Source organism: Euprymna scolopes, chromosome 29, assembly GCF_053919585.1.
Source record: "Euprymna scolopes isolate OS-2025 chromosome 29, ASM5391958v1, whole genome shotgun sequence".
Taxonomy (NCBI): domain Eukaryota; kingdom Metazoa; phylum Mollusca; class Cephalopoda; order Sepiida; family Sepiolidae; genus Euprymna; species Euprymna scolopes.
Genome location: NC_136510.1, coordinates 29,990,879 through 30,018,028, shown reverse-complemented (window position 1 = coordinate 30,018,028; position 27,150 = coordinate 29,990,879). Strand labels below are relative to the sequence as shown.

Genomic DNA, 27,150 nt, shown 5'->3' with positions numbered 1-27,150 from the left:
AGGCCACTCAAGGATAAGGGTTAAAGAGTGTACAGTAGAAATTGGACAATATAGTAATCATTAGTAATGAAAATTCGTTAAATTTGATAACTTATATGGAACGGCTCATCAAGAACTTATTTACGTTAGACTTGAACACAACCATATTGTAGTCAGCCGGAAAGCAGGAAAACGGAAGACAATTCCACAGGCGTGCAGTTCTAATATACATGCAACAGGGAATCGCTTGTGAATTTCGTAGTCCCATGGAACTTCCTCCTTCGTAAAACCCACATAGGGCTAGTGCCGTTTCTATTTTTCATTTTCAGCATCTGCGTTAGCAATTTTTTTGGTACTTGTGCAGTTTACGGACCATGCTGAAATAAAAGCAATTCAGGGTCAAGGCTTAATGAGAATCGTAATTGGATGCTGAACAGTATGATAAGAGAATTGAAAACAATGTATGGAATGGGCAAAAATTTGATTACTTATGGTTTGACAAGTATTTGTTGACATTAGACTTGAAGACGACTATGATGTGATCTGCAGAGTAGCAATCCTGTGGCAATGTGTTCCACTGATGGGAAAACTCTGGAAAGAAACTGTGTTCATGGAAATTGCATTTAATTTTAGATATACAGAGGAAGAGAGATAAGTTTTTTTGTTTTTTTTTGTAATGGTGGTATTTGGATGAGTTCTTACTATGAATGTGTATGCAGACATACGTATATATATGTAGATAATAGATCTTCTATTTATTGAGATAACTATAAAAAAAAAAGACAGCAATGATTCTACTCTGAAGTTGTTTCTGTCTTTTTTTACAATAGATATACTCTGACAAAAACTCCCAAGTTGATTAAAAATTGCTGAGTACTTTTTTTTTTTTTTTTACACAGGCATCACCACATTATCAAGGCCAAGAGGCCACTCAAGGATAAGGGTTAAAGAGTGTATAGTAGAAATTGGATAATATAGTAATCATTAGTAATGAAAATTCTGTAAATTTGATAACTTATATGGAACGGCTCATCAAGAACTTATTTACGTTAAACTTGAACACAACCATATTGTAGTCAGCCGGAAAGCAGGAAAACGGAAGACAATTTCACAGGCGTGCAGTTCTAAGAAAGAAGCTTTGTTCATGGAATCTATGTTTAGGTTTAGGCACAGATAAAGAGTGGGGGGAATTATTGATAGTATTTTCCGCTAGACGAGTGTTTCTTGTGAAAGTTTGGTGAGGGGGGACCATAGACTGAAGCGCAGTCAAACACTTTCCATGAGAATAACGATACATCAGAGACAAACTCGCAACATCTCTTCTGCGAGATAGAGGTTGCAGGGAAGAGAAGAGGACATCTCCTACGAGGCTACAAAGTCTATTTTGAACTCTATCAAGGCAGGACAAGTCCTTTCTAGAAGTTCCTGCTCAGATGTGGCAGTATTCCATCCTTGGACATACCTGGCTTTTATATAGATAGAGAATTGCATCAGTAGTGAGATATCTACCGGATCGATAGAAAGATCCCACCATTTTTCCAGCGGCCTTGGCAACAGATTTGATGTATGTGTTCCATTTAAGATCAGGAGTAACGGTCAAGCCCAGAAGCTTGTCAAAACTTGAGGCCTCCTGAAGACGAGAGCCATTCATTTCAATTGATGCCAGATGTGGATCAGAATGTTGATGATGTAAAGAGAGAAGCTTGGTTTTAGATGCATTAAAAGTAACCAGCCACTCCTTTCCCTATTGTACTACGTGCTCAAGATCAGAGGAGAGAGAATCGGAGAGAACTTGGTCGTTTACTGTCTTAGATGTGCTACCATAAATGGTAGTGTCATCAGCATAAATGTCTACAAATGATGTAAGGGCGTGATTTGGAAGATCATTAATGTAGATCAGGAAAAGAATTGGGCCAAGAATTGGAGAGAAATGATTTAATAATTGAGAAGACATTTCCAGCTATACCATAGCTGGAGATCTTGTGAAGTAAACCTTTATGCCATACCTTAGATATGTCAAGAGCAATTGCCCTAGAAAGGTTGCCTCCATCAAGAGATTTGCTAATCCTATGAGATATAACTGTAAGCACATCTGCTGTAGATCTAGCAGAACGGAAACCATATTGAGTGTCACTAAGAAGGTTATTTTTGTTGAGATGGTTGATTACTTCTCTATTTAACACAGATTCCAGCAACTTACTCATGACGCACAGGAGACTTATTGGCCTGTACTGAGAGGGGGATGAGCGATCACCTGAATTCTTAAATACAGGGCATACTAATGAAATTTTCCAGGGTGATGGGAAACTATTCTCCTTAAGACAACGTTTAAACAGTTTTGTAAGTATGGGTGCTAGTTCAGGTTGAAGTTTTTTGAGTACTATAATTGGAATACCGTCAGGGCCAGTTGCTTGACTGGAATCAAGGTTTTTGATTAGCTTGGCAACATCACGTACAGATATACATATATCACATAGCGTGTTTTCTGATACAGGAGGAAATATTGGGGGTTGGCGGCCTTGGTCGCAAAAGGTAGAATTAGCTGCAAAGTTCTTGGCAAAGAGTTTGGCTTTGTCTGATGTTGACGAGATTAACTCAGGTCCATTGATGATAGTTGGGATAGAGCACACGCTTCTGTTTAGGATTCTGTTTGCTATTTGCCAAAACTGGTGGGAACGAAGCTGCTGCTCAGCTACTTTGGACAACGAATTGAGCATACAACTCTCTTGCGTTCTTTATTACTTTCTTACAATGGTTGATGGCAGTCCTGAAAGCGGCTTTAGTTTCCATAAATCTATTACATTGGAAGCAGTTGAAAAAGTGATTTCTGTGTGCAATGGCAGCAGCACATTCTGGAGAGAACCATGGCTGGCTGTTAGGTTTTTGCTGGAACTTTTTCGAGGGTATGAAATGGTCTATACCTACAATTAACCATTCCGTCAGGTCTGATACTATAGAGGACACATCCTTTTTAAACATGGAATGCAGAGGTAGATCCGATATAAATGTACGGAAGCTATCCCAGTCAGCCTTAGTGTATCGATATACTGTATGATGGAGAGGTACGTCTGGGGACTTATTACATTTTATTTTTATTTTAATTGATACAACAGAGTGGTCGGAAGATCCAAGAGGAGACAGAACAGAAACTGAACATAGTTCAGGGCAAGTTGTGAGAAAAAGGTCTAGTAGGCTCGCATACTGGCTGTCATTGTCGGGCACACGGGTGGGTTCATGAACAATCTGAATGAGGTCATAAGCAATGGAGAAATCATGACAGAACCTCCCCTCATCATTGGTCTTGTTTGAGCGGGTCAACCATTCGACGTTGTGAACATTGAAGTCTCCACATACGTGAATGTTAGCTGAAGGATAAGCAGATAGGACTTGGTCAATTTTCTCAGATATGCTTTTAAAGATAGTAACTCCGCTGTTGTGGGGGAAATAGAGAGTAAATATAAATGCAGTAGTGTGAGCTAAAGCAACCCGGAAGCACATATAGGGTAAGTTAGGATCTTCCCTGGAGATGTCCCTACCACATGGAAAGCCATCTTTAATATAGGCACATATTCCATGCCCATGGCGATCTTGGGGGTCAAATTTAAAAGTTAAGTTAGAGTATCCTTTAATTGCGAACTCATCTAGGGAAATAGCCTGTCCAATGCCAGTTTCGTTTAAAAATAAAAGGTCTGGTTTAGTCTCCTGCAATTGGGTTTCAACCTCTGGAAGGTTAGAGCGTAGACCCTTGATGTTGGAGAAGGGGACATGGTAGTAGGGGTCTACGTTGGAAGTTCGAGAAACGGGTTTAATTGTGTATTTTTTCTTGAAACTTGTAATGATGAAATTTTGGAATTTGTGGACGAGGTCGTCAGATTTACTTAGAGCAGGACAGAGAGGGGAAACTAAGAGAGAAAAAGAAACAAAGAATTTTTTTTTTTTTTGTAGCACATGATAAGGTAAATCTGTAACAATTACCCACTAATATGGCATCGAGAGGCCCCACCAGAAGCTACTGCATGGTCCAGAATCCATTCACCAAATGGCAATACAGCAGCCCCAGTACTTTGCACCTGCTGATAGGACAGCCTCCTTAGTGGTTAATCCAAGGTTTGGGTCCCTGACTATCAGGCGGATAACGTCAGCCCAGAAAAAACGTTTACCTCCAGCACCCTTACTAGTGACATGGCTACAAGGATAGACATAGAAACAGAAAATTTCCGCCATCTCTGCCAACTGTTCGTGCAAAATACTGCCAACCTAGAAAACAGCTTTTTCTTCTCCCTTTGTCAGAAAAATCACTCATTAAAAAATGAGGACTGAGGGACAAATAAGGAGAAGCGAGAGTAACGGGAGCTGCCGATAACGCATCCACAATGCGTTTTCTACTCTACAAAAAAAAAAAAAAAAAAAAAAAATTATTAATTATTCTACTTAATAAAAGTCCAACAGACGTGTTTAAGGGAAAGTATGGTGATAGATTCCCCTCTCACGAACTAAAAATGAGACAATTACATAATCTATTTTTGCAATAAACTTGGTAGATAAATAAAGATTTATGGACGAGAAAAAAAGCTAGCATTTAATAAAACAGAAATACATAAATTAAATACTTTTTTATTATTATTAAAACGGATCAGCACTTATTAGTATAGCAGTTAATGGGATTGTAAGCTGAATGATCAACAATATTATGAGAGGATTGGAAATGAATGGAGGAACGGCCAGAATTTGGTTGCTTTAGAGTAGTGGTTCCTAAACTCTTTTGGTCTGCATCTGTCAAGAAATTTCCCCTCAAACCTTCGCACCCTTTAAAATTTCTAAACTCGGGGTTAAATACATGTTTGAATCAAATCTATTCAGTCATGTATTTAATGGCCATTTAATAACAATATTTAATGGCCATTTAATGCCAATTTTAAATGGCATTTTATAACAATATTTAACTCTAAAATGAAAGTTAGAATTTAGCACATTATTAAACAAAAAAAAAACACAAACTAGTAACATATAGTCAAAACCATATTTTTTATCTAAACTTTTCTCACACACACTAGTGGTGTGAACACCCCAGGTTGGGAACCTCTGCTTTAGAGGATGGCTCGACGTCTATTTGTTGGCTTTGGGTTTGAAGATAACCATGTTTATTCAGCAAGGAAGCAGTTCGACGGTACTGTGTTCAACATTTGAGAAGTCCTTCGAAAAAAAAAAAAAAATCTCATAGATGTTCCGTTTAGTTTCAAAACCACAGAGAAAAAAAGAAATGTTCTTGGCAGTGGTGGTAGTAAGGCGAGTTCCGGTTGTGAATGTTTATGCAGACATAATAAATCTATTTATCGAGATAAATTTTTTTTTTTTTTAAGTCTTAGACAGCAAGTATGTGTGGGCGCATGTGTGTGTGTCTTCATATTGACGACAATGTTCGTAATACGATCATTAGAAAAAAAGAAGAAAAGGGAAATAAACGTTGACATGCAATACAACGCTCTCAAGTCTCTTCTTTTTCAATCAGTTTCCAGATAATGACCTCCTCTCGGCATGTCTTTCAAAGTTACTTCACATTTGCATTTATGTAGATTTAATACGCAACATGATGTTTATGGCTTGTATCGTATGCTTTATATAAATACATCTTTGCTGATTCCATTTGGAAACTTTGATGTGTAATATCTTCAGTTGCATTATGATGCTAATGATTTCCCCTCGGCTCACCTTGCGCATATGTAATGTGACGAATGCTATGATCTACGCGGCATGACTTCATTCCGTAGTATAAGCATGTCACTAGATAACTGGACAAGATATCGATCTTATCGTTTTAAAGAAGTTTTATACAAGGGTCATTCCAAAAGTAAAGCTTCCTATTTTTTTTTTTTTTTAATTCAAAAAGTTGAAGAGCTGCAAAGACGGAAGTGGTACCATTAAAGTGGGCGACCTTTTATGCCCTAGAATTTATTTTTCTACATAGTCACCACCGTTCTCAATGCACTTTTCCCAGGAATTTAATGATGTATCTCTACTTCTGACACACGTCCATGACAAGGGTTGATTTCTTAGTCTCGCGCCGTCAATATCTGCAACAGGGAGATGAAAATTTAGGCAGAGAGAGAAAGAGAGTAGAGAAAATTGTTGACAGCATTATTAAGGATACTCATTTCTGCTAAGAAACGCCCAGAAATTCAATGTAATCATGTATGAACTCATCTGTGACTGTTTTAAAAATTGTCTTGAATGAATTTAAATTTTTAAATTCCAATATTCCAAAAAGTTCTGATTTTTCCGATTCACGATTCTGATTAATTTTCACAACACTAATATATATCTATAATATAAAGCTGAACGTCTGTGTGTGTGTGTCTGATCACGAACGTGACATGGCTTTCGGGCCAAGATCAAAGTGTAGTATCTGTTCCGGCAGATACTGCAAGCTATGACTGGCTATGACTAGCTATGACTAGCAAAGACCGGATGTGGGGGCAACCCCACATGCCTGACCATTAACCAGCTCCCATTTCCCACCTCTCGGGAGCTGGTCCCCTTTTTCCCTTCCCCCTCCCTTCACTCCTCACATTAAAAATCGGCCTTGTGCCTAATTTGCTCGGTGGGGGAGCAAATAAATACCATCTGTTCCGGCAGATACTGCAAGCAAAGACCCTATGTGGGGGCGATCCCACAGATAAGACCTTGGTCAATATAGGGGCAACCCTTCATACCAATTGTCACTATCCAGCTCCCCTACTCCCCGGGGAGTTGGTCCCCATTTCCCCTTCACTCCTCACATTAAAAATTGGCCTTGTGCCTAATTTGATCGGTGGGGGAGCAAATAAATACTGTGTCTGGTCACGAATAGGCTCCTATATGGTTGACTGTTATAGAAAACTGATCACATATAATGACAGAAGATGTATCGAGACACAGGAATGGGTATGTTTGATCTGGCATAATGATGATTCATTAAAATTGTGGGGTCTGCATACACACCTGGTCCACAAAGTATGGAAATAAAAAAATTTAAAAGTTAAAAAAAAAACGTTTACAAGTGTTTTTGATATAGATGTACATAATAATACTTTGATAAGTATGTTTTAACTTAAATAGGGATGGTATAATAAAATTGTGGGGTCTGCGTTCGCACCTGGCCTCCATAGAATGGAAATAGGCACAAACTTTAATAAAGACTTTTCATATCTATCTGCGTAAGTATACTTTGATAATTATGCTTCAGTTTGAAGCAATATAGTATAATAAAATTATGGGGTTGTTCGTTCGCGCCTGACCTCCATAGAATGGAAATATGTCACAAAGTTTAACAAGGTTTTTTAATATAAATCCACAGAATATTGTGATAAGTGTTTCAGTGTGAATAGGTATGGTATAATAAATTATGGGGTTTATTTTATTTTTAACTTTCATCATATTTTGATTTGGTTTTGATACCCCCAAATTCGAAGCTATCTCTTTACAACCTTTCCTTTTCATAACCTATCATACTTTCATAAATCAGAGTCCATTTTCTGTAGGCTGTTTTTGAACCCAGTCAACGCCGGGTACTTTTGCCAGTATATATATATATATATATATATATATATATATATATATATATATATATATATACTCGGGTTTTTTTATATTCAAAAGTAATGGACTAATGAATTCAACGAGGTTGTTAGATAGTGCTCAATAAAAAGAGCTGATAATACTTGTTTATTGTTATATAAACATGCTCACATCCCGCTGCTACAAATAGCCACTTGTTTCAATCAAACAACAGATATCATCAGGCAGCGACTTGACTATTCAAAAGTTCAATGAATAATGGATTTTTATTTTAGGTAGGAACTCTTTAAAAGTTGGAGTTAAAAAACTTAAAACACAGAACTTTAATTATAAGATGTAAAGAGGGAGGGGCAATTTAAATAAAGTTAAAAGATTATAATGGAGAGAGAGTGATTAAAAAAAGAAATAGAGAAAGAAAATAAATAGAAAAAATATACATATAATATGGAGAGGAAAAGAAAAAAGATATAAATGGTTATTATAAAGAGAATAAGGACTAGAAGGGAAAAGAAAGAATGATGAGATATAGTTAAAGAGAGAAAGAGAGAAAGTAAGAATTTGACAGTATATAGAAAAAGAAAAATGAAAAAGATCTGCGTGTCAACCAATTTATGAACAATTATACAATTCAGTAATGAGACGTTATTACAAATACAAACAGAAAATACAATCTAAGCGTTAGAAATGAACATGTCAAAAAAGACAGCGGATGTATCCAACCAACATATTTATCATCTCACATACGTCCACGAGTAATATCAACGCAGTTCAAACATACGTCTACAATTAATTAAGCCCTTTATACTAAATGATATAAGTTTAAAGTTTTCGCGTTTTTATTAAATAAATATATAAATAAAAGAAAAAAATAATAATGATAAAACAATATTAAAATTATTAATAATAATAGTAATAATAAAAATAATAGTAATAATAATAATAATAATAAAAAAATAGAAAAAAAAACAGAATAAAATTAATATTTATTATCTTTTTAATATAACATATTTAGCCATAAGAGGGGATTAAATAAATTAAATAGGACTAATAATTATAAATAATAATCTACTAATATTTATGTATATAAAAAGAATACAATACATATATATATGCATACATATACACATACATACACACATATACATATACATACATATATATATACACATATACTTACATATACACATACACACATGCATATAAGTAAAGGTGTAACTCTAAACTATTAAATTGAAAGTTTAAGCTAGTTAAGTATAAATATAAAGTCATATTAAATCACAAATTAATACATTCAAGACAGTATTACTAAGAACATAGAAACAAGTACACTTACATATAAATATATAAATATATTCAGGCAAAAGAAGTAATTAAAAGAACAAAATACTCAAAAGTAGCGACATACAGATAGATAGTAACAAAATTAAAAATAATAAAATATATATGTATATACCCACAGAGAACCAACAGACATACAAAAAGTTTTTTAACTCCAACTTTTAAAGAGTTCCTACCTAAAATAAAAATCCATTACTCATTGAACTTTTGAATAGTCAAGTCGCTGCCTGATGATATCTGTTTGATTGAAACAAGTGGCTATTTGTAGCAGCGGGATGTGAGCATGTTTATATAACAATAAACAAATATATATATATATATATATATATATATATATATATACATACTTTTGCTAGTATATATAAATTCTACGTGTATAAAATTAAGTTATCTATAGACATGACATGTTTCACTTCTCGTCAGTATAGCTAAGCTTATTGATACTCGAACTCACCACCGCTCGATATGTAGCCTGATGGTTTATTTATTTATTTTTTTATAAGCGATTCTTTGGTGTTCTTTTTTTTTTCTTCTTCGCTCCCTGAGTGCTTTAAAGGCAAAGGTTATCTGCCCTTTGTTTATATTCTAGTCGCCCTCACATTTTTAGACATATTATTTGTAATTAATTTATTATTTTAATATTTGTTTAAATATTTTCTAGGTTCTAAAAAATGACTCATGCGCCACCACCGAGAATCGAAACCAAAAAGTTTAGCTTATGATTTACTTTTTCCCTTGACATTAATGCCTGAGCTATGAAGACATGTTTGCTGCGAGGTTAAAAATTAAGACATGAACTAAAAGCTATTACGTTACACATGCATATTCGTAATTCCGTCGTTCGACCTTCACATGGCAAATTCCATTTTTTAATTTTCACACTTTTGCACCGATTTTCCCGGCTAAAACTCAAATATAAAGTTTTGCATAGGTTTGAATACCCTATATACTAAGTTTCATGGCTGTAGATCAAAAACTGACAGGAGTTTGGTAGGCAAAATTTTTTAGACAAATATATATACTCATACATAACTATATATATGAAAAGAGGTTTGTGTTTACTATAACCTTTTTACGCAAATATTATGCAAGTATAAATCATGTAGAATATCTGCATAATATAATTACACATAATAGTTAACTAAAAATGATCATCCCATAAGAAAACCGAAAAAAACTAATAGGGAATTAATTAAAATGAATGTTTAAAAGAATATGCAAATTAGCTAGATCTTTTGCAGATGAATGCAATTCCACGACCCATATATATAACAAAGTTGTATTTTCTTTTTAAATAAATACAAAAAAGGGTTTCTAATACTCAAAAAATGCAAATAGGAATATAGATATATGATATTAAATTGAAAGATGAAGAATGAAAGTTATATTTAACTTTATTATATCATCAGAACAATAAGGAAAATAAAGGGGAAAAATTAAGAAAAAAAAAACGTCTTTAGACCACGACATTTCAAAGCTAAATGTTTCTCATCAGAAGAGGAGAAAGTCCAGAATTGTACAAAATGCAATTATAGAAAAACTGGTTTAATGACATTTAGATGACATGAATGAGAATGGAGGAATAGGATAAAATGGTAAATAATAATTAAAAGTAGATACAACATATAAATATAAATATGTGGGATATTATATACGCAGGTAATAGTAAAAAAAAAAAAAAGTTCTCTATGAAAAAATGGGGAACACTTACAAAGAGCCAACAATAAAAGAAGAAAAGAAAAATAGGGAAGATAGAAGAAAAAGTGGAGAAAAATAGAGAGGAAGCGGAAACAGCAACCAGGGGATACGGAAATACATATATAAAAAAAGATAAAAAAATAAATGAAAATAAAACAATCTAAAAGTGGAGAAAAATGGGATTAGAAAAATGTTCTAAAAAAAGTGTTCAAAATAAGTTTAAAAATGAAATCATATCATATAAAATAAAAGTAAAATGATATAGGTTCCAGTGACGTCTTTAGTTTAGGGTTCCAGAAAGCGAAGAATATGGCAACTGTTTACAAATCCAACAGAGTAAAAAAATTATGGAGCATCAAGTCTTAGTACAATCTTCATAAATCCAGAAAGTATTTGTACAGTATAGCAAAATCCTTAGAATACCGGTATAATCCTGTGAATTGATGCAAAAATGGAAAGATTCAGGTAGGAATTTTCAAAACGGGAGGGTAATTAGTAGAATTCCAAGAAATTGGTAGATTTCAATCCCGTCAAGCTAAAAATTTATATTGTGATATAAAATTTGGTGTATCAAACAAGAGGCATATATCAGACCACTTCCAAAAAAGGGGGTTTATATTATATTATTTCTATTTTTAATTTTATTTTTGAATTTATTTTGAACACTTTTTTTTAACATTTTCCTAATCTCATTGCGGGAGGGAGGGATCTCTTCTATTCTCTACAGACCTGTTTCTCACTAGAGACCTTACTAGTCTTTCTCTACTCTACCTTGATTTCCATGAAAAGTGCTCGACTGAGTTTTAATTTCTAGTTCATACATGTAAATCTTTCACAGCAAGAACTCATCTGAGTACCATCACAGCAAAGAACTTTACTTTCCTCCATCCGAATAACATTTAACACAATCTCCATGAATAGAAAAATAATGTCGTAACCTGATGAAGACATTTTTATCAAAAAAAAAAAATTGTTTATTCTTTAAGATAAACACATTATTTATTTTAGAGTAACGAAACACATCATTATTTGGCTTTCTACTTTCCATAATATAATTCAAATACGAAACTATGGTTTTCCAAGTTTCATTACTTTTCGCTGTTTCTACACTATTGGGACGAAATTTTGGAAATCGTAATATTGAATTTCACATGAAAACAATGGTATCTACATATTCCTCGTATTTTTAAGATGATTATATCCAAAAATTATGAAAATCGATAAAGAAGAAAATTATTTATTAAAGAAAATTTAAAAAAATAGAATTTGATGAAAACGATCATAAAACAAAGGAGAGTTCAAAAGGGAGGTAATTTTCCGTTTTGATTTAAACAAGATGGCGGCAATTTTTACCTGCTAATACGATTAAAGTTGTTTTGTTTAATAATTCAATAATATTCAGGTAATTTTGACTGCATAATTTGGAAGCTACCATTGTAATTTATTAGAATTGACAAAAAAAAAAGTCAGTTGAAACTATTGTTTCTTTTATCTGAAAACTCCATTTATAAACTACAAAATTTCGTCCCAATTCTGTAGAAGCGCCTATTTTTCTTATTAACGCATAACATGCAGACACTTGTGGATTAAAACAGAACATTTAAAATCAACCGTGAATAACCTCGACGGAACTTTATATGCAAGTCTGACAGAAAAGATGATTTACAAAAAAAAAAGAAAAATTATGTCATAATCAGATGAAGACTTTTTTATAAGTCGAAAATTTGTTCATTCTTTAAAATAGATAAATAATTTTTTTTAGAGAAAAAAAAAACACAGGCATTATTTAGTTTTCTACATGGTGGAACGCTAAAAGTGTCGCCCTAAAGAAAACAACACTACAGCTTTATTTTAAAATTTTTATTTCAAAAATCAATATAGGTAATTTGATTATGTAGTAGAGCTGACATCCGTTCAATGTAGCCGCCTTTAGCCTCAATCACAGCCTCGATATGCCTTTTCCACAAGCGCGGGCGGGAGCTCTGTGAATACTTGGTGGATGGCGGCAATCAGGCTATCTTTGGTGTTGTGGTAGGTTATGTTGGTGATGTTCTTGACGTATGACTAAACGAAGTAGTCCAGTGGTTTCAGGTCAGGGGAGAGCAGTGAGAGAAGAGCTCAAAGTCGTACCACTCCTTCTGAAGCCAAGCCTAGGTCTCTTTGGACTTGTTGGCTGGTGCTGAGTCCTGCTGCCACACCCAAGGTCTGCCAACAGCCACCTAATTGCACCAGGGGATCACCACACTCTTCAGCACAATCGGGTATACTTTGGTGTTGACTTTCAAGCCAACTTCGAAGATGTAAGGTGGTATGATGTGGCCCTCAATCTAAACCACACCAACTTTGTTCCGTCTGCCTGTTTCCCACCTGACTACAACCTGGATGTCTTCAAGTCCAACGTAAACAAATTCCTGATGAACCGCCCCCTTAAGTAGACACTTCATTAAATCTCCACACTAACATACTGTACTTGTAATAACCCTTATCCCTGAGTGGCTTTCGAGCCTTGATAAGTGGTGACCACCATGTAAAAAAAAAAAAAAAGACCATAACCGTAGCCAGGAACTTTATTTTCATCACCCTGGGCACATCCCTGTTATTCGTGACAATCCAGCAATGCATTTTGAGGCAATGGTCCTGTTATCATAACTTAGGTCGGTAAAGAGCACGAGTAGTACAGCAGTGCATCTCCGATCTTGCTCGTTGAACATTGTGTCACTTTCAGACATGATAGAAGGCTCCTATCGCTCTGGGCAACTAGTTGATGGTCTGCAACAAGAAAAAAAGAAAACCGATTTTCATCAAACAGAAATGGAATCATGTCATCTTTTCTAGGGCAACAATTTTATCGTTCCAAGCCGTACTTTATATGATATACTTCAAATATGACACAATGTTATTCCAAGTGCCATTACTTTTGTTATTATAAATATGCGTGTTTTTATGTTTGTTTTTTTTTTATTCCAACAGTCCAACTGCGGCAATTGCGAGGTGAAGAACCTGCAACTGAGAAAGTTCAAGATGAAAAAGAAGCAACAAAGCGCAAAGAACACGAGGAAAAGAAAAAGGCTCAGGAGAAAAAGCGGATGCGTGAAATCCGGCAGAAAATGAAAGAAAAACGAGAAAACGTTATCCAGGAATTGCTGGGCACTGAACACGACTTCCATTATGACCTACAGCTATGCATTGGATACTTCCTCAGTCCGTCAGTCGAGAAGGTAAACCATGCACGTGTAGTTATTTTCGTTTTTGAACTTTACATCCAGCTTATTTTTTTGTTTTTTACTCCGGTGCTTCTAGATCAGGCTGTTTGAAGATACTGGTTTCCTGATCTAAAATGCACCAAACTTTGATGTTATTTTTTTCCGCTTTCCTTTTGCAAAACTCAATCATGTTCTGCAAAACCCAAAACAAAAATCAAAATTTTCCAATACAAAACAATCAAACTAAACACCATGAATAAATATTTGAAGATTATAAAGAACTTGAAACATAAAAACTTTTTTTCCAAAAATTATTGGATTCGGCCTTACATAACCCATAAAAGGGTTGATATGCCATAAAACAAAACGAATTACACAAGGAGACTTTACTGAGTTCTTCAAGGTTTTATTGGAGTGAATTTACTTATGAACGTAATGTGGTAGTTACTTGACCTATATGAAAGTCTCGTAAAGGAACTAAGGAAAGGAAATTCAACTCAATTTTTTTAGTTGAAATAAAAAGGTATTTATTCATGGTACTTTCCAAACTACATCTTGATTTTACAAGTCTCTTCATTCACCATGTGGTTCTCCCATGTTAAACATGTGCTTTTTCTTCTCCCATGTCAACACATCTCCTCAAGTCCAGTCACCGCCATGCAGATTTTTCCAAAAATCTCTCTCGACGGCACATGCTTTGCTCTCCTGTCACACAACGTGGGTTTTTTTTTTAATCTCTGCTTTTCTTTCCTTTTTCTTCCATCACTGTGACGTCACCTCTCACCACGGCTTCATCATTTGCATACATCAAGATCCTCAGCTGTTACACCACGTGTCAACGGGTTCGTGACATGAAGAGAGAGACTAATGACTAATACTTATTTCCTTCTTAATTTAGTCTACTAACTTGAGAATTGAGAGACACAGACAGACAAACATTGAAGTGACATATTGGCCATGTCTTGTTCGCATGGCTTCCAGAGTGAAACTGAATTGAAACTCTTGGCTTTCTCTCGTCCGAAAATGTAACTCGTTTGTCGTATCCTGATATTGATTGTTTTGTCTACAGAGCCTGACCTGCTTTAGCTTTATGTTACCTGTCTCTGAGTACAATTCCGTTTGCAGCTAGGTTATCCTGACATATGCTAATGTGACCCTTGCCAAAATTCACACTAGCTAACTTAATCGCTACTTACTGACATAGGGTCCCAAATATGTAACATATTTTTATATGCATTTTTATCGTATATTTAGTTATTGGAATAGTTTTGATTATTTGATAATTACTTCTTTTTATCAGTGTGTCCTGCTCTTTATTTACTGCGAGCCTTGACTCAAACAGGAAATGGGGTCAAAGGATCAAAGAACAAATAGCTTTTCCTTCCTCATTCCTACTACTGCTAGCAAAGAGGCAACATATATTCATTATCTGTTGTTTTTTCATCAAGGCCATTCGAGGGTTAATGAGTGTATGGTAGTCACTGAGACAACACCGCATTAATAGTTAGTGATAGAAATGGGGTAGAAATTGATTGTTTAGGTGAGGGAGAGCGACTCAACAAAAACTTGTTTACATTGGACTTGAAAACTATCATTTTGTAGTTAGTTGGGAAGCAGGCCAGCAGAACAGAGTTCCACACACGGACAGTTCTAGGAAGGAAGATTGGTCATGGAATTTGCATTTAGATTTAGACCGAGAGTGGGGGGAAACTGTTGATGGGTGTTGTAGCTAGAAAAGGTTTTTGTTGTGAAAGTTTGGCAAGGGGTGATTATAGATTGGAGCTCAGACGAGCACTTACCATGAAAATAACGATAGAGCAGAGGCAGGCTCGCAATGTCTCTTCTGTAGGAAAGAGGTTGTAGGGAAGAAAAAAAGGACATCACCTACTTGGTTTCGAAACCAGTTTTGAACTTTGTCAAGGCAGGATAGTGTGTGCCGAACAGCTCCCGCCCAGATATGACAACAGTACTCCATTTTAGGACGTATCTGGCTCTTACACAGGGAAAGCCATGAAAGAAAAAAAGGGGTTGACACTGGTGGTTACTGAATAAAATTGCTAACATCAGTATGATCTATCAATCTCTTTTTTTTTTTTTTTTTTTAATTTTTTTTAACAAAAGGTTTACTTTTTTTTATTTTTATTGTGTTGCATGTTGTATTTTTTGCTCGTAAACTTATGACTTAATTCTCCTGTTCCATCATATTACACATGTATTTGTCAAATTTCTTTGTCTTAAAGATGTCCTGATTCATCCAAGAGACAAATCATATGTGTAATCTTTGTACATTTGGTCAGCATCCACGCATTTTTATCTCACAAGCAATAATTAAAATGGGTGGACATGAAGTTCAGTTTTGGGCATGGTTACTATACTAGCATTGCTATTGAGCAACTTCCTTTCCCAGAAAAGAACAGAAGAACTAGGTGACAATCTGGATCCCCCCACCCACCCCGATGTCGGTATTAATAGTTCAAAATAAATTAAATATATTAGCAATATAAATCAACTTTAAATAACAATCTTAAATAGAACACTTAGAACAGATCTCTCGCTATAAACAGTAATTAACATACAGCTATTTAGTAAAATCGATTTTCCTTAATGTAATATGTAAATGAGGTTACCTTATAATCGTATATTTTGAAAGAATTATACTATATATAGAAATAAATGAAATAGGAAAGTAATGCACCTTTTGTATATATCAATCAAATTGTGAACAGACAGACAGGAATACGAATTTATATGTAGATTATTTTAATTATTTGGACTACTGTTCTTATCTTAAGTGTTATTTTCACAATATTTCGGTCAATGTAACCTCCAAATTTCTCTATGTGTATCTTGTTGAATACAGGAATCTGCAAGGATCCGTGGCATTCAGTTGTAAAGTTTCAATTCTTAATGCAGGCGACGCTCAAAATACAATTGCGAATTATTTAGGACTTTTACCCAGTTATGGATGATGGAACGAGAGTTTGCTACTTCCGTGGATGAGGTCCTGGATATGACCTCAAACTATATCCGATGGTGAGGCCCCAGCTTGCAGACTTTGGGAAGTGTGGAGCCACCCTTTAATTGTCATTGCTCCCAGGTCCACTTTGACCCAGATTGGTAGTACCTGTTAGGGTCCCAACTACGGGTTAAATAGAAACCGACTTGAAAAAAAAATATATATATATTCTATTAAAAAATTTCATATTCAAAATCACTGGATTCGGCGTTAAATAACCTGAAAAGTGTTGATATGCCTTAAAACAAAAACAACCCAACCCAGTGAATGAAATGAAGAGTTTCGTTCAAAATTCTGTGCAGATTTCCAAGTTCAACAGAAAGATTTCAGAGTTCGATATGATGCACCTGAAAAAGGTTGGAGATTTCCTTGATAACATCAATTTGCAGTGTTAGCCCCTTTTTTCTTTCAAGATGGCCGATAGTTATAACAGATCACACATTAAATGATGTTGTTATGCCAGTTCAATTAAGCTGAAGTACAGACTAACTTTCGCTGCATTGTAGAACTGCTATTCAATGTGAAGAGCAAAAGTTGACATTCTTGTGATGTAAGTTGAATGTTCAATGATGCCGTAAATAGTAAATATACAAAAATGTATTGTTTTTACTTGTGACCTGTCTTCTACTCTTTACTTTGAAAGTGGACATCTTTGTTTTTTCCCAAGAACTTGTGTCCTGATATAAAGAACTATTTACAATATGTGGTTGAATCCCAGACTGCTAAACGGATGGCATTGTGTTTGGTGTGATTTATTCTCACGGTCGACTTAACTAAAGCGTTAAAAATAAAAGTAACACACTTCTGAAATGAAACATGAATTGGGCAAAAGAAACTGATGATTAAATCACATATCTGTTAATTAAGAGTCTATTTTTATTTGATACGAATGGGTCGATATTTGAATAAAGACATTTCTAGTTTAAATTAACATTAATTTATCTTTCTTTATTATTTTTTTGTTTTTTGTTTTTATTTTGAGAGAGAGAGAAAGAAAGAAGGAAAGATTAATTGTGACTTATTTTTCATTCCATTGTAGATACCAGGTGTTGATCTGGAGGTAATGTTTGGCAACATTGAAGAAATCTGTGAAATTTCTTCAAAGCTCCTTCGCAGTATGGAATTAGCAGCCAAATCTGATTTTGACAATCAACTTATAGGTAAAGTTTTACCTACTATTTGTGGGGTTTTTTTTTTCATGTTTTCTTTGGGGTTTATCATCATCATCATCATAATTTAGTGCCTGTTTTACATGCTAGAAAAAGCGATAGTCACCATTATTTATTTTTATTCCAAAATGTAAAAGACTTAATTTTTTTTTAACATCAATGTGTGCGTGTCCAGAATTTCCCGATTATAAACAAAACAAAATAAACAAAAACTGTATGATGTAGGTGACAGAAAGAAAATGTCATATACCAAAAATCATATAAATTAATCAAGTATAACCCCCCATTCCCATGTTAAGAACGGCTTTCAAAAATCTTGATTTTGAGTTATTTCATTGTTTCTTCAAAATATTTTTAAGATGGCATTTCGAGATCATTGTTTATAGTTTAGTCATGAAATTTGATTTTCTTATTTATAAACAATTTTTTTTTTATGGAGGGGAATTTGGGACATTGACATAACTTTCATAATTACATAAAGGCTTATTATTTTCTTAGTATTGGTAAAATATTGAAATCAAAAATGTAAGAGTGTAAAATAAAACAAATTATTATTGAGAAAATTATTGAATTACAAAATTAAATCTATCAATGTATCTCCATTTCTTTGTAAACAAGTCAGCCATTTTAGTTTATTGTTAATAAGTAAAAAAAAAAAAGAACGAACTACTTCATTGCCTTTCAAAATTTGAAAGAAATTTGGAAACATTTAAACTGAAATAAAAAGTCATTTCTTACTTTAAAATTCTTAGCAAATCCTCATGTACCAAAATTCTAAAGTTTTGGAAACTATTGACATCTGGTGAGTTTATTGCTAGAAATTAAATCGACATTATTTGAATTACACTTTGTTTTTTTTTTTTGTTTTTTGTTTTTGTTTTTTGACAAAGGGGTTGCCACATATCAAGGTCTGGAGGCCACTCAAGGATAAGGGTTAATGTGTGTATGGTAGTCATTTGGACAATAGCATAGTAACCGTTAGTAGTAGAAATTTGGTATAATTAGATTATTTAAGAGGACGGTTCCATGAGAAATTGTTTATGTTGGACTTGAAAACGACAATATTGTATTCAGCTGGAAAGCAGACCAGCGGAAAATCCACGTTTAGATTTAGGCACCAATAGAGGAAATTTTTGATAGTGGTTTTGGCTAGACTAGTGTTTTGTGAAAGATTGGCAAGGGGGTACCATAGATTAGAGCTCAGTCGAACACTTGCCATGAAAATAACGATAGAGCAGATACAAGCTCACAACATCTGTTCTGTGGGGAAGAGGCTGCAGAGAAGAGAAAAGAGCATCACCTATTAAATTACAAAGTCAGTTTTGAACTTTGTCAAAGCAGGATAGGCTACTCCAAGCAGCTCCTGCCCAGATGTAGCAACAGTACTCCATTCTATGATGTACTTGGTTGTTATATAGGTAGAGGATTGCAGTGTCAGTGAGATATCTTCTAGAGCGGTAGAATGATCCAACCATTTTTACCAGCAACCTTGGCAACGGATTTGATGTATGTATTATTATTCATCGGACTACTGTTCTCATCTTGGGTGTGATTTTCACAACGTTTCGGTCGATATAACTTCCGACCTTCTTCAGGTGTATCTTGTCGAACTCTGGAACGTTTCTGTCGAACTTGGGAATTTGGACAGAATTTCGAGTGGAACCCTTTATTTACTTCATGGGGGTAGTGTGCTCTTGTTCCGTCAGCCATGACTGGATAGAGGTCCTAAGTAATTCGCAATTGTATATTTCGGTCGCCCACACTGAGGATTGAACCTTTAACCTTCAGGAGAATATCATTTTTACAATTGATTTTTTCCCAGTACTCTAACCACTGTGCCACGGGTCCTTGCAGACTCAAGATGAGAACAGTAGTCCGATACATATAACCAATCCTCATCTCAAAAATTCAGAAACGGATTTGATGGATGTGCTCCATTTTGAAAGAATTTGGTTCAATTAATAATTTAATGATCAAATGATAATGTCACAATTAAATTGAACTTTCAAAGGCCTATTTAAAAAAATAATTTGTGAAAACAAAAAAAAGGAAAAAAAATCTCCTGAGTAATGCTAGGTATGATAGTTATTAATGGAGATATTGAATTTCAACTGGAGATTTTTTTTTTTTTTTTTTTTTTTTGTAGGTCCATGTTTTGTCCACTTGGCTGAAGAGATGAAACAGGCGTATGGTCCTTATTGCAAGAACCATGATGATGCGATTACGTTGTTGGAAAAGGTAACATGATTTCACCCTTTGAGTGTTTTTATTAATGACACTTTGGTATTGTTATGCGGGCTTAATTCATCTTCCCTAAATATATAGAAAGGTCTTATCTGTCATTTCAGGAAGATTTTCTTTCATGAAAATCTACAATTATGGAGAAGAAGAAATAGAAAGATTTAGAAAAATCCAGACAGTGAAAGAATTTTCCAGAACCTTCAAGAAAGATCAAGAGGGTTCTAGAATATTCTAATACTGGATGGCACTTTCTATAAAAAAAGGGATTTTGCTCTAAATTGGCAATTGTTGGTTTGTCATCATGATGAGTTCAACTTCAGTTCCGGCATGATTCCATATTTATAAATCCAGCTGAAAGAATTCTCTTTAAAACCTCCTGTTAATAAAAAGTAACTTTTTCAAAATATTTCTCTCACCAAAGATACTATAAATTTAAAAATTTTGAAATTCTTTTTATGTAAATAATGAAACCATTCACCATACTGTGACCCTAATACCCTCATCCACCTCTCTGCCACTAGGTTTTCTGAATTAGTTGTGAGGGAAAGGGATCAAGGCTTACTTTCCTAGACAAAATGTTCTAGAAATGTTGGTATCAAATGATATTAACAAAGAAATGATGTCACATATTTGGGATGTAGGGGAATAAGGGAAACAACACCGGTTATAGATACACTGGTAAGTGATCTCCCTTGGCTTCGTAAGCAGATAGCTGATGAGGGATTCAAGAAAGCACTTTCTCCTGTTTAGTTTAGGCCTATTGGTTCCTCGGGGAATATATGGGCCGCAACAACACTCCTCCAATGGACCCGGTTCTGGGCAGTCCTCTTCAGTTCAGCCCATGTCATTCCGCCAGCCCTGGTCTCAGCTTAAATGCTTGTTTGGCTTCCCAGAGACTTTCACCCGCTTGTGTTATAAACTTTACTAGAGAGGACCTTTCCCTGACCAAGAAGTACACAGATGATGTCGTTGCGGTTTCTGTAAATGAACGACATCTTCAGTAAAAATTATTTTTTATGTAGTTCTTTTTGTTTTTGTTAAATGTTTCATTTGTGTGTGTGTGTGTGTGTGTGTGTGTGTGTGTGTGTGTGTGTGTGTGTGTGTGTGTGTAAAGTAAAAATTATATCTAAATCAATCACCCTGTACTCATCTAATTTCACATTTTGTTACACTTAACAGTATGCATTTTCTATGGAAATTCTTTGATTTCAGCAGATTACTTTACATGAACAGCTGAGTGTTGTTGACACGTTGTAGGTAGTCTGTGTTATTCCCACCTCCACCCTACTTCCTGTGCCAATTCAAATACTTGGCACACACACAAAAAAAAAAAAGACTTTTGAAAACAAGCTATATTTTTTATTAGTTCTTGTCTATATGTGCGCACACTATTTCCATGGAGCTTTGTTCTACGTATGCATACTATATTGCTCTCTGATGTTTTAATTCTTTCCTGTTTCTTATTTTGATATACGCTTGAAAAATTAAATGAGAACTCTTATTTGTTTATTAACTCCTTTCCTCATCTCATCATGTATTTTTTTGTTTTTATACTATCATTGAAATCTTCCAGGCAGATTACAATGCTAGGAGATGTTGAACGAAAGTTTGGAGATTTTTTTTAAATATATTTTTTTTGTTGGCCAATTTTTATGATGAAAATATATTATTTCTGTTATTATGAAGATAATTCAGTGAAAAATTAATTGAAAAAATCAAAACAATATTCAATTTTTTTGTTACAGAGAAAATATATTGAATAATTATTAGACAGTTTATATGAAACTTTAAGAAAATTCAAATAAAAAAGCTCATTGTAAGGTAAATTTCATGAATAATTTTTTTGAATAACAAACAACTAATAGCAAACAATTTTTTAAAAATTTTTAGACCATATTTTCTTTATTTGTATGATTTTTTTGTTCAAATCAAGAAAAATATTTTGTTTTTCTTATGATAAAACAACAAAAGCAAATATTTTCTTAAATGATGTTGACTGCTGCAATTTCATTGGCTCAGCATATAAGAACCTTTCAGCATTTTACATAAACTGCCTGGAAAATTCTGACAATAGCACAGTCCTTATTCTGCATAAGTACCATATTTTTGTAATATGGAACCCATTTGATCTAGAAATTATAATACAAGCTGGAGTTTATAACAGTTGGCTTGAACTGTTATATATAGGGACCCTACACCAATAAGTAGGGATGATGCTTACATGTATGGATTTTGATAAGGGTCATGTTAGTACATGTCAGGATAACCTGGCAGCAAACAGAAGTAGACCCAATGCAGCTAGCATGACTGAAGTAGGGGCAGAGGATCAAGGGTTATCTCTCTAGACAAAACGTGCTAGAAATATCAGTATGAAATGATAACACATAGAAATGGCATCACATGTTTGGGACAGACCAGAGTTTCGAGATAGTTGGACTCAAAAAGTGAGACAAGCAAAATGCAAGAAACAACCAGTCATAAACAACAACAAAAAGTGATAATAAAAAGAATGAAAGATCAACAACTGCACACATGTGTAAAAATACTTTGTTTTGATTGTTTCAATTAAAACCAGATATTATGATTATATAAGCACAGTCAATAAGAAAGAATGCTGAATAAAAATAGCACTAGCAACCCATTACTGGGAGGTCATCTAAAGTAGATGCTTGCCAATAATTAAGTTGAAAATAGTACGACAGGCAAGTACATGTAAAAATTTAGATAACCTGTGTAGATTATGTCTGAATGAGAAATTTGAAATTCTAAAATTTAAAAACCTCCAAAACCTATCAAACTGCAGAATTGAAATAGCAAATAACTGTATACATAGAATTAACTTTATTTTATAAGTGCATTAGTACATGTTTGATTTAAGAAGTGCACAAATACACATTTGTTGAAAACAATGTGCGAACTGTTTGTTTAAGGTTTGTTTAACATTTGAAGCCACAATCTTGTTAGTTTGTTTTATTTTCATTGTTAAATGACCAGATTAAATAGATTCCTCACCTGAATATCAGTTGTTTTTTGTTTTTTTTTTCAGTACGAAGACAATCCCCAAATCAAAGAATATTTTGAACAAAGATTACAGTGCATGCGTCAGTTGACGAACGTGTTTGACCTTGGTTCCATCTTAATCAAACCTATCCAGAGAATATTAAAGTATCCTCTCTTACTCAGCGAACTGCTCAAGGTAAATCAACCATTAGTATTTTCTACATTTTGAACATTTTTTTCAAAAATTAAACATTTTAATAATTTTCATGTTTTCTAATGGTATGAAATATTAAAATTGCTGGTGCTTCTACGCTATTAGGACAAAATTTTGTAAATGAAGTTTTCAGATAAAAAAAACAATTGCTTTGATATGCAGGTATGCCATAAGAGTTTAACAATGTGAATTATTTGGATCAATTCAACTACAGTAGAACCTCGGGATACAGTGGCCCTAGGATATGTGTTTTTCAGGTTACGATGTGGAATACAATGTTTTTCCAGACCCTGGTTACAGTATTTGCCCAGCCTTATGGTGTTATTTATAATATTTTGATTATATACATGTGTATTATATACTGTACTGTATTTTGTTACTAATTTTTAATGCCATATCCCGGGGTTCTACTGTACTGTTTTTATTTTGAGTGTTATTCACAAATGTTTTAGCCGATATAACTTCCGACCTTCTTCAGCTGAATCTTGTTGAACTCTTAACATATTTCTGTCAAAGTCAGGAATCTTTTTTCCAAACTCAGGAATCTGCACATAATTTAAAATGGAACTCTTTTAATCTACATGGGTAGCATGCTCTCATTTCGTCAGCCATGACCAGGTAGAAGTCTTATGTAATTCGCAGTTGTATTCTTAGTATTGCCAGCACTGATAATATAATTATAAATCATATCTCTGCTGCTTCCAAATGACTTTCAGTAACCTTTGTTAGTGTCCAACATTCATGGCTGCAGACGAGAATTGACTGTATATATGTCTTCCAGATTCTGATTTTTGTGTTCAGTTTTATGTTTCTTTTTCTGAAGATGCACTTCATACCATTTAAAGAAGGATTTTAGCATCGTGATTCTTTTCTTGATTTCTGCAACATTCTTACCATCGGGTGTAATAGTACAACCCAGTTATTTGAATGAATCCACTCATTGAATGGTCTCATTTGTAACTATTCAATCTTAGTTAAATCGGCACAGTATTGAATGGGTGGGTGACTATGTACTAGGTACTGCATGCTAAAGAACACCATTTCTCTTCAAAACCTAATATCATCAAACTTATCTCCCCTGACCAGGATTCATATTCGGCTTATGGGAGACACTTGTGAATTCAATATCCCATAAAATTTATATTATGTTAATCTTGTGCCAGTATATTTAATTAAAATAAATGAATAGTCCCCCCATACATACACACTTTTTTAACCTTTATTATTAAACACAATAAAATATAGTAAGCATTCTATCTTAGTTCATATTATTTGGATTACTTGGACATCTTGAGTGTTATTCTCACAACGTTTTGATTGATGTAATCTCTGACATTCTTCGTGTGTTGCATAAAGATCCCCAGTAGGAAGATAAACGATAAATTTGGCCAGAAAACATGACCAAGGGTCACATGCAGAATCTTCGTGTGGTCAAGGACGGCAAACAAAAAAGTCAGTCACAAATCTAGGAGAGCCTGAGAGATGACATTAAAGTGAGTGACCACATTCTTGCGAAACAGTGCCGATGGAATGTTGGCTGATTGGAGATTGTCATTCTAGGCCACATAAAAAGGGACATACAGTGAGACAAGACAGCAACAACGCGAGTGGGGAGCAACACAATTTTCTACATGTGACCCACCAGCCCGTCATGCGGCAATCACATTTGTTATTAAAAACTTAAACGTACAGAAATAATCAACAACTATTTTTATAATAAACTGCGTGTGTTCTCTTTGCCACTGATGAGTGTTTAAGTATTTTTAAATTAAATTGTTATTTTGAAATAGTTATTTTGAAATTAAATAGATTTAAACAAAATTGACAACGTGGCCATCCTCATCAACCTGTCATCATCAGAGTGAAATGTAACACGTGTGATTCTTGTTGAAATTTTTCTGTTGAACCTAGGAATCTGCATGGAATTTCAGATGGAACTCTTTATTTAATTTGTGAGGGTAGAATGTTCTCGTTCCATCAGCCATGACTGAATAATTCGCATTTGTATTCTGTGTGTTGCCTACACTGAGGATTGAACCTTCAACATCTAGAAGAGTGTAACTTACATCTGAATTTTACCAAGTACTATATCCGTTATGCCACGATCCGCAGATTCCCAAGTATTATATGATGCACCTAAAGAAGGTCGGAGGTTACATCAACCAAAATGTTGTATGAATAACACTCAAGCTGAGAACAGTAGTTTGAATATTTCAAATAATCCAAATTATCAATCTCCATCTAAAAAATTTAAGAAATATAAAGCTTGGTAAAAAAAATAATAAAACGTTGTTTGCTTTTATTTTCATCTTGAATTCTTGCATTCCGTAGACAACAGATGATGAACATCCTGACAAGAAAGAAATTCACATCGCAATTGATTCCATGACAGATGTTGCTAAATCAATCAATGAATACAAAAGGAGGAAAGATTTAGGTAAGAAAACTGCGCATTTCTAATTTACAAAAATGGTTGCTATCATTGTTTTTGTGTTCGTGGGCACAATAAGAGAAACGAAAAACCAATTTAAGTTTTTTTCTTTTTAAATAAATTAGAATTGACATTTTATTATCAAAACTATCAAGTAGTTTTATTTGTTTGTTTATAGAACCTATATTTGGAAGTAGAATATCCTATTTAAATATATTGATTATGGAAATAGTATGGTATATATATATATATATATATATATATATATATATATATATATATATATATAATGACAATTTTGTTTACTTAAATTTAATAATATATATATATATATATATATATAATATAGTACTTTATTCAATTTAAGTAAGCAAAATTGCCATAAGTCGCTATAATAAATGTACTGTTTCAGTCTTAAGACAGAATATCTTATATACTAACATGGGTGCCAGGGTGTTTGGAGGTGTATGCTGAGCAAAAAAAAACCCAAAAAACGGTCAATTTTTTAAAAAATTTGTCCCCTATTATGACCTCTTAAAATTTATTGTTTTAGGCTTAAATCAAGTTAAGTTAGATCCATGTCCAAGGAACCTATATCTAAAATTTCAACTGTTTAAACCCAAAATTGTCGGAGGAGTTTGGTAGAGTTCTCAAAGGTCAAATCGTTGAACTTTGACTCCTTAACAGCCAAATTTCTGGCCGAAACCCAATCACATAGATTTTCCCAAATATCAGTACCCTGTATATCAAATTTCGACTCTGTAGTCTGAAAATTGACAGAGTTATTACGTAGGGAATTGTACACAGACACACAGACACGTTCACTTTTATAGATATATAGATATATATAATGTTATTTTTATTTATTTATATGTAAATATTTAATATCAGCATACAGATGTTTTATCTTATAAAGATTCATCAGTGTAGCTTAATAAAGCTAACATGCCAAGTTTATAGCTCAAATTGCAGACCTTTGTCACCACCTACTGTGAAAGTCCAAAGTTCTACCTACCTCCAGCAGTAAGACATCTGCATTGATGAATATTAAATACTAGCAGAAAGACCCGACGTTGCCCAGGATTGAATGATGATCAACGAATATTTCACACTCCTATATTTTTATTGTCATCGAAATCCGTGAAATCACCTGGGAAGAAGCTTCACATGCCTCTTATGCAACTTAGTCCAAAATACGTTATTCTACATTGCACCCTAGAGAACCTACTGTTTCTTTCATAAAATCATTTTATATAAACTTCTTTCCAGTTAAAGAAAAAAAAACACAAAAATTTACGTGCGGGGGT

At 34.0% G+C, this 27,150-nt stretch overlaps 1 protein-coding gene across 2 annotated transcripts in view; it reads left to right on the top strand.

The window, feature by feature from the left end:
• The window catches only part of LOC145252569 (dynamin-binding protein-like), a 666,835-nt gene that overhangs the window by 575,367 nt on the left and 64,318 nt on the right, over positions 1–27,150 (top strand). For both annotated transcript variants that reach the window (XM_080112187.1, XM_080112186.1), the window contains exons 7-11: positions 13,540–13,787; positions 17,828–17,948; positions 20,104–20,195; positions 23,245–23,394; positions 25,744–25,849. In XM_080112187.1, the coding sequence (XP_079968313.1) occupies positions 13,540–13,787; positions 17,828–17,948; positions 20,104–20,195; positions 23,245–23,394; positions 25,744–25,849 (717 nt within the window). The remainder of the gene's footprint in view (positions 1–13,539; positions 13,788–17,827; positions 17,949–20,103; positions 20,196–23,244; positions 23,395–25,743; positions 25,850–27,150) is intronic.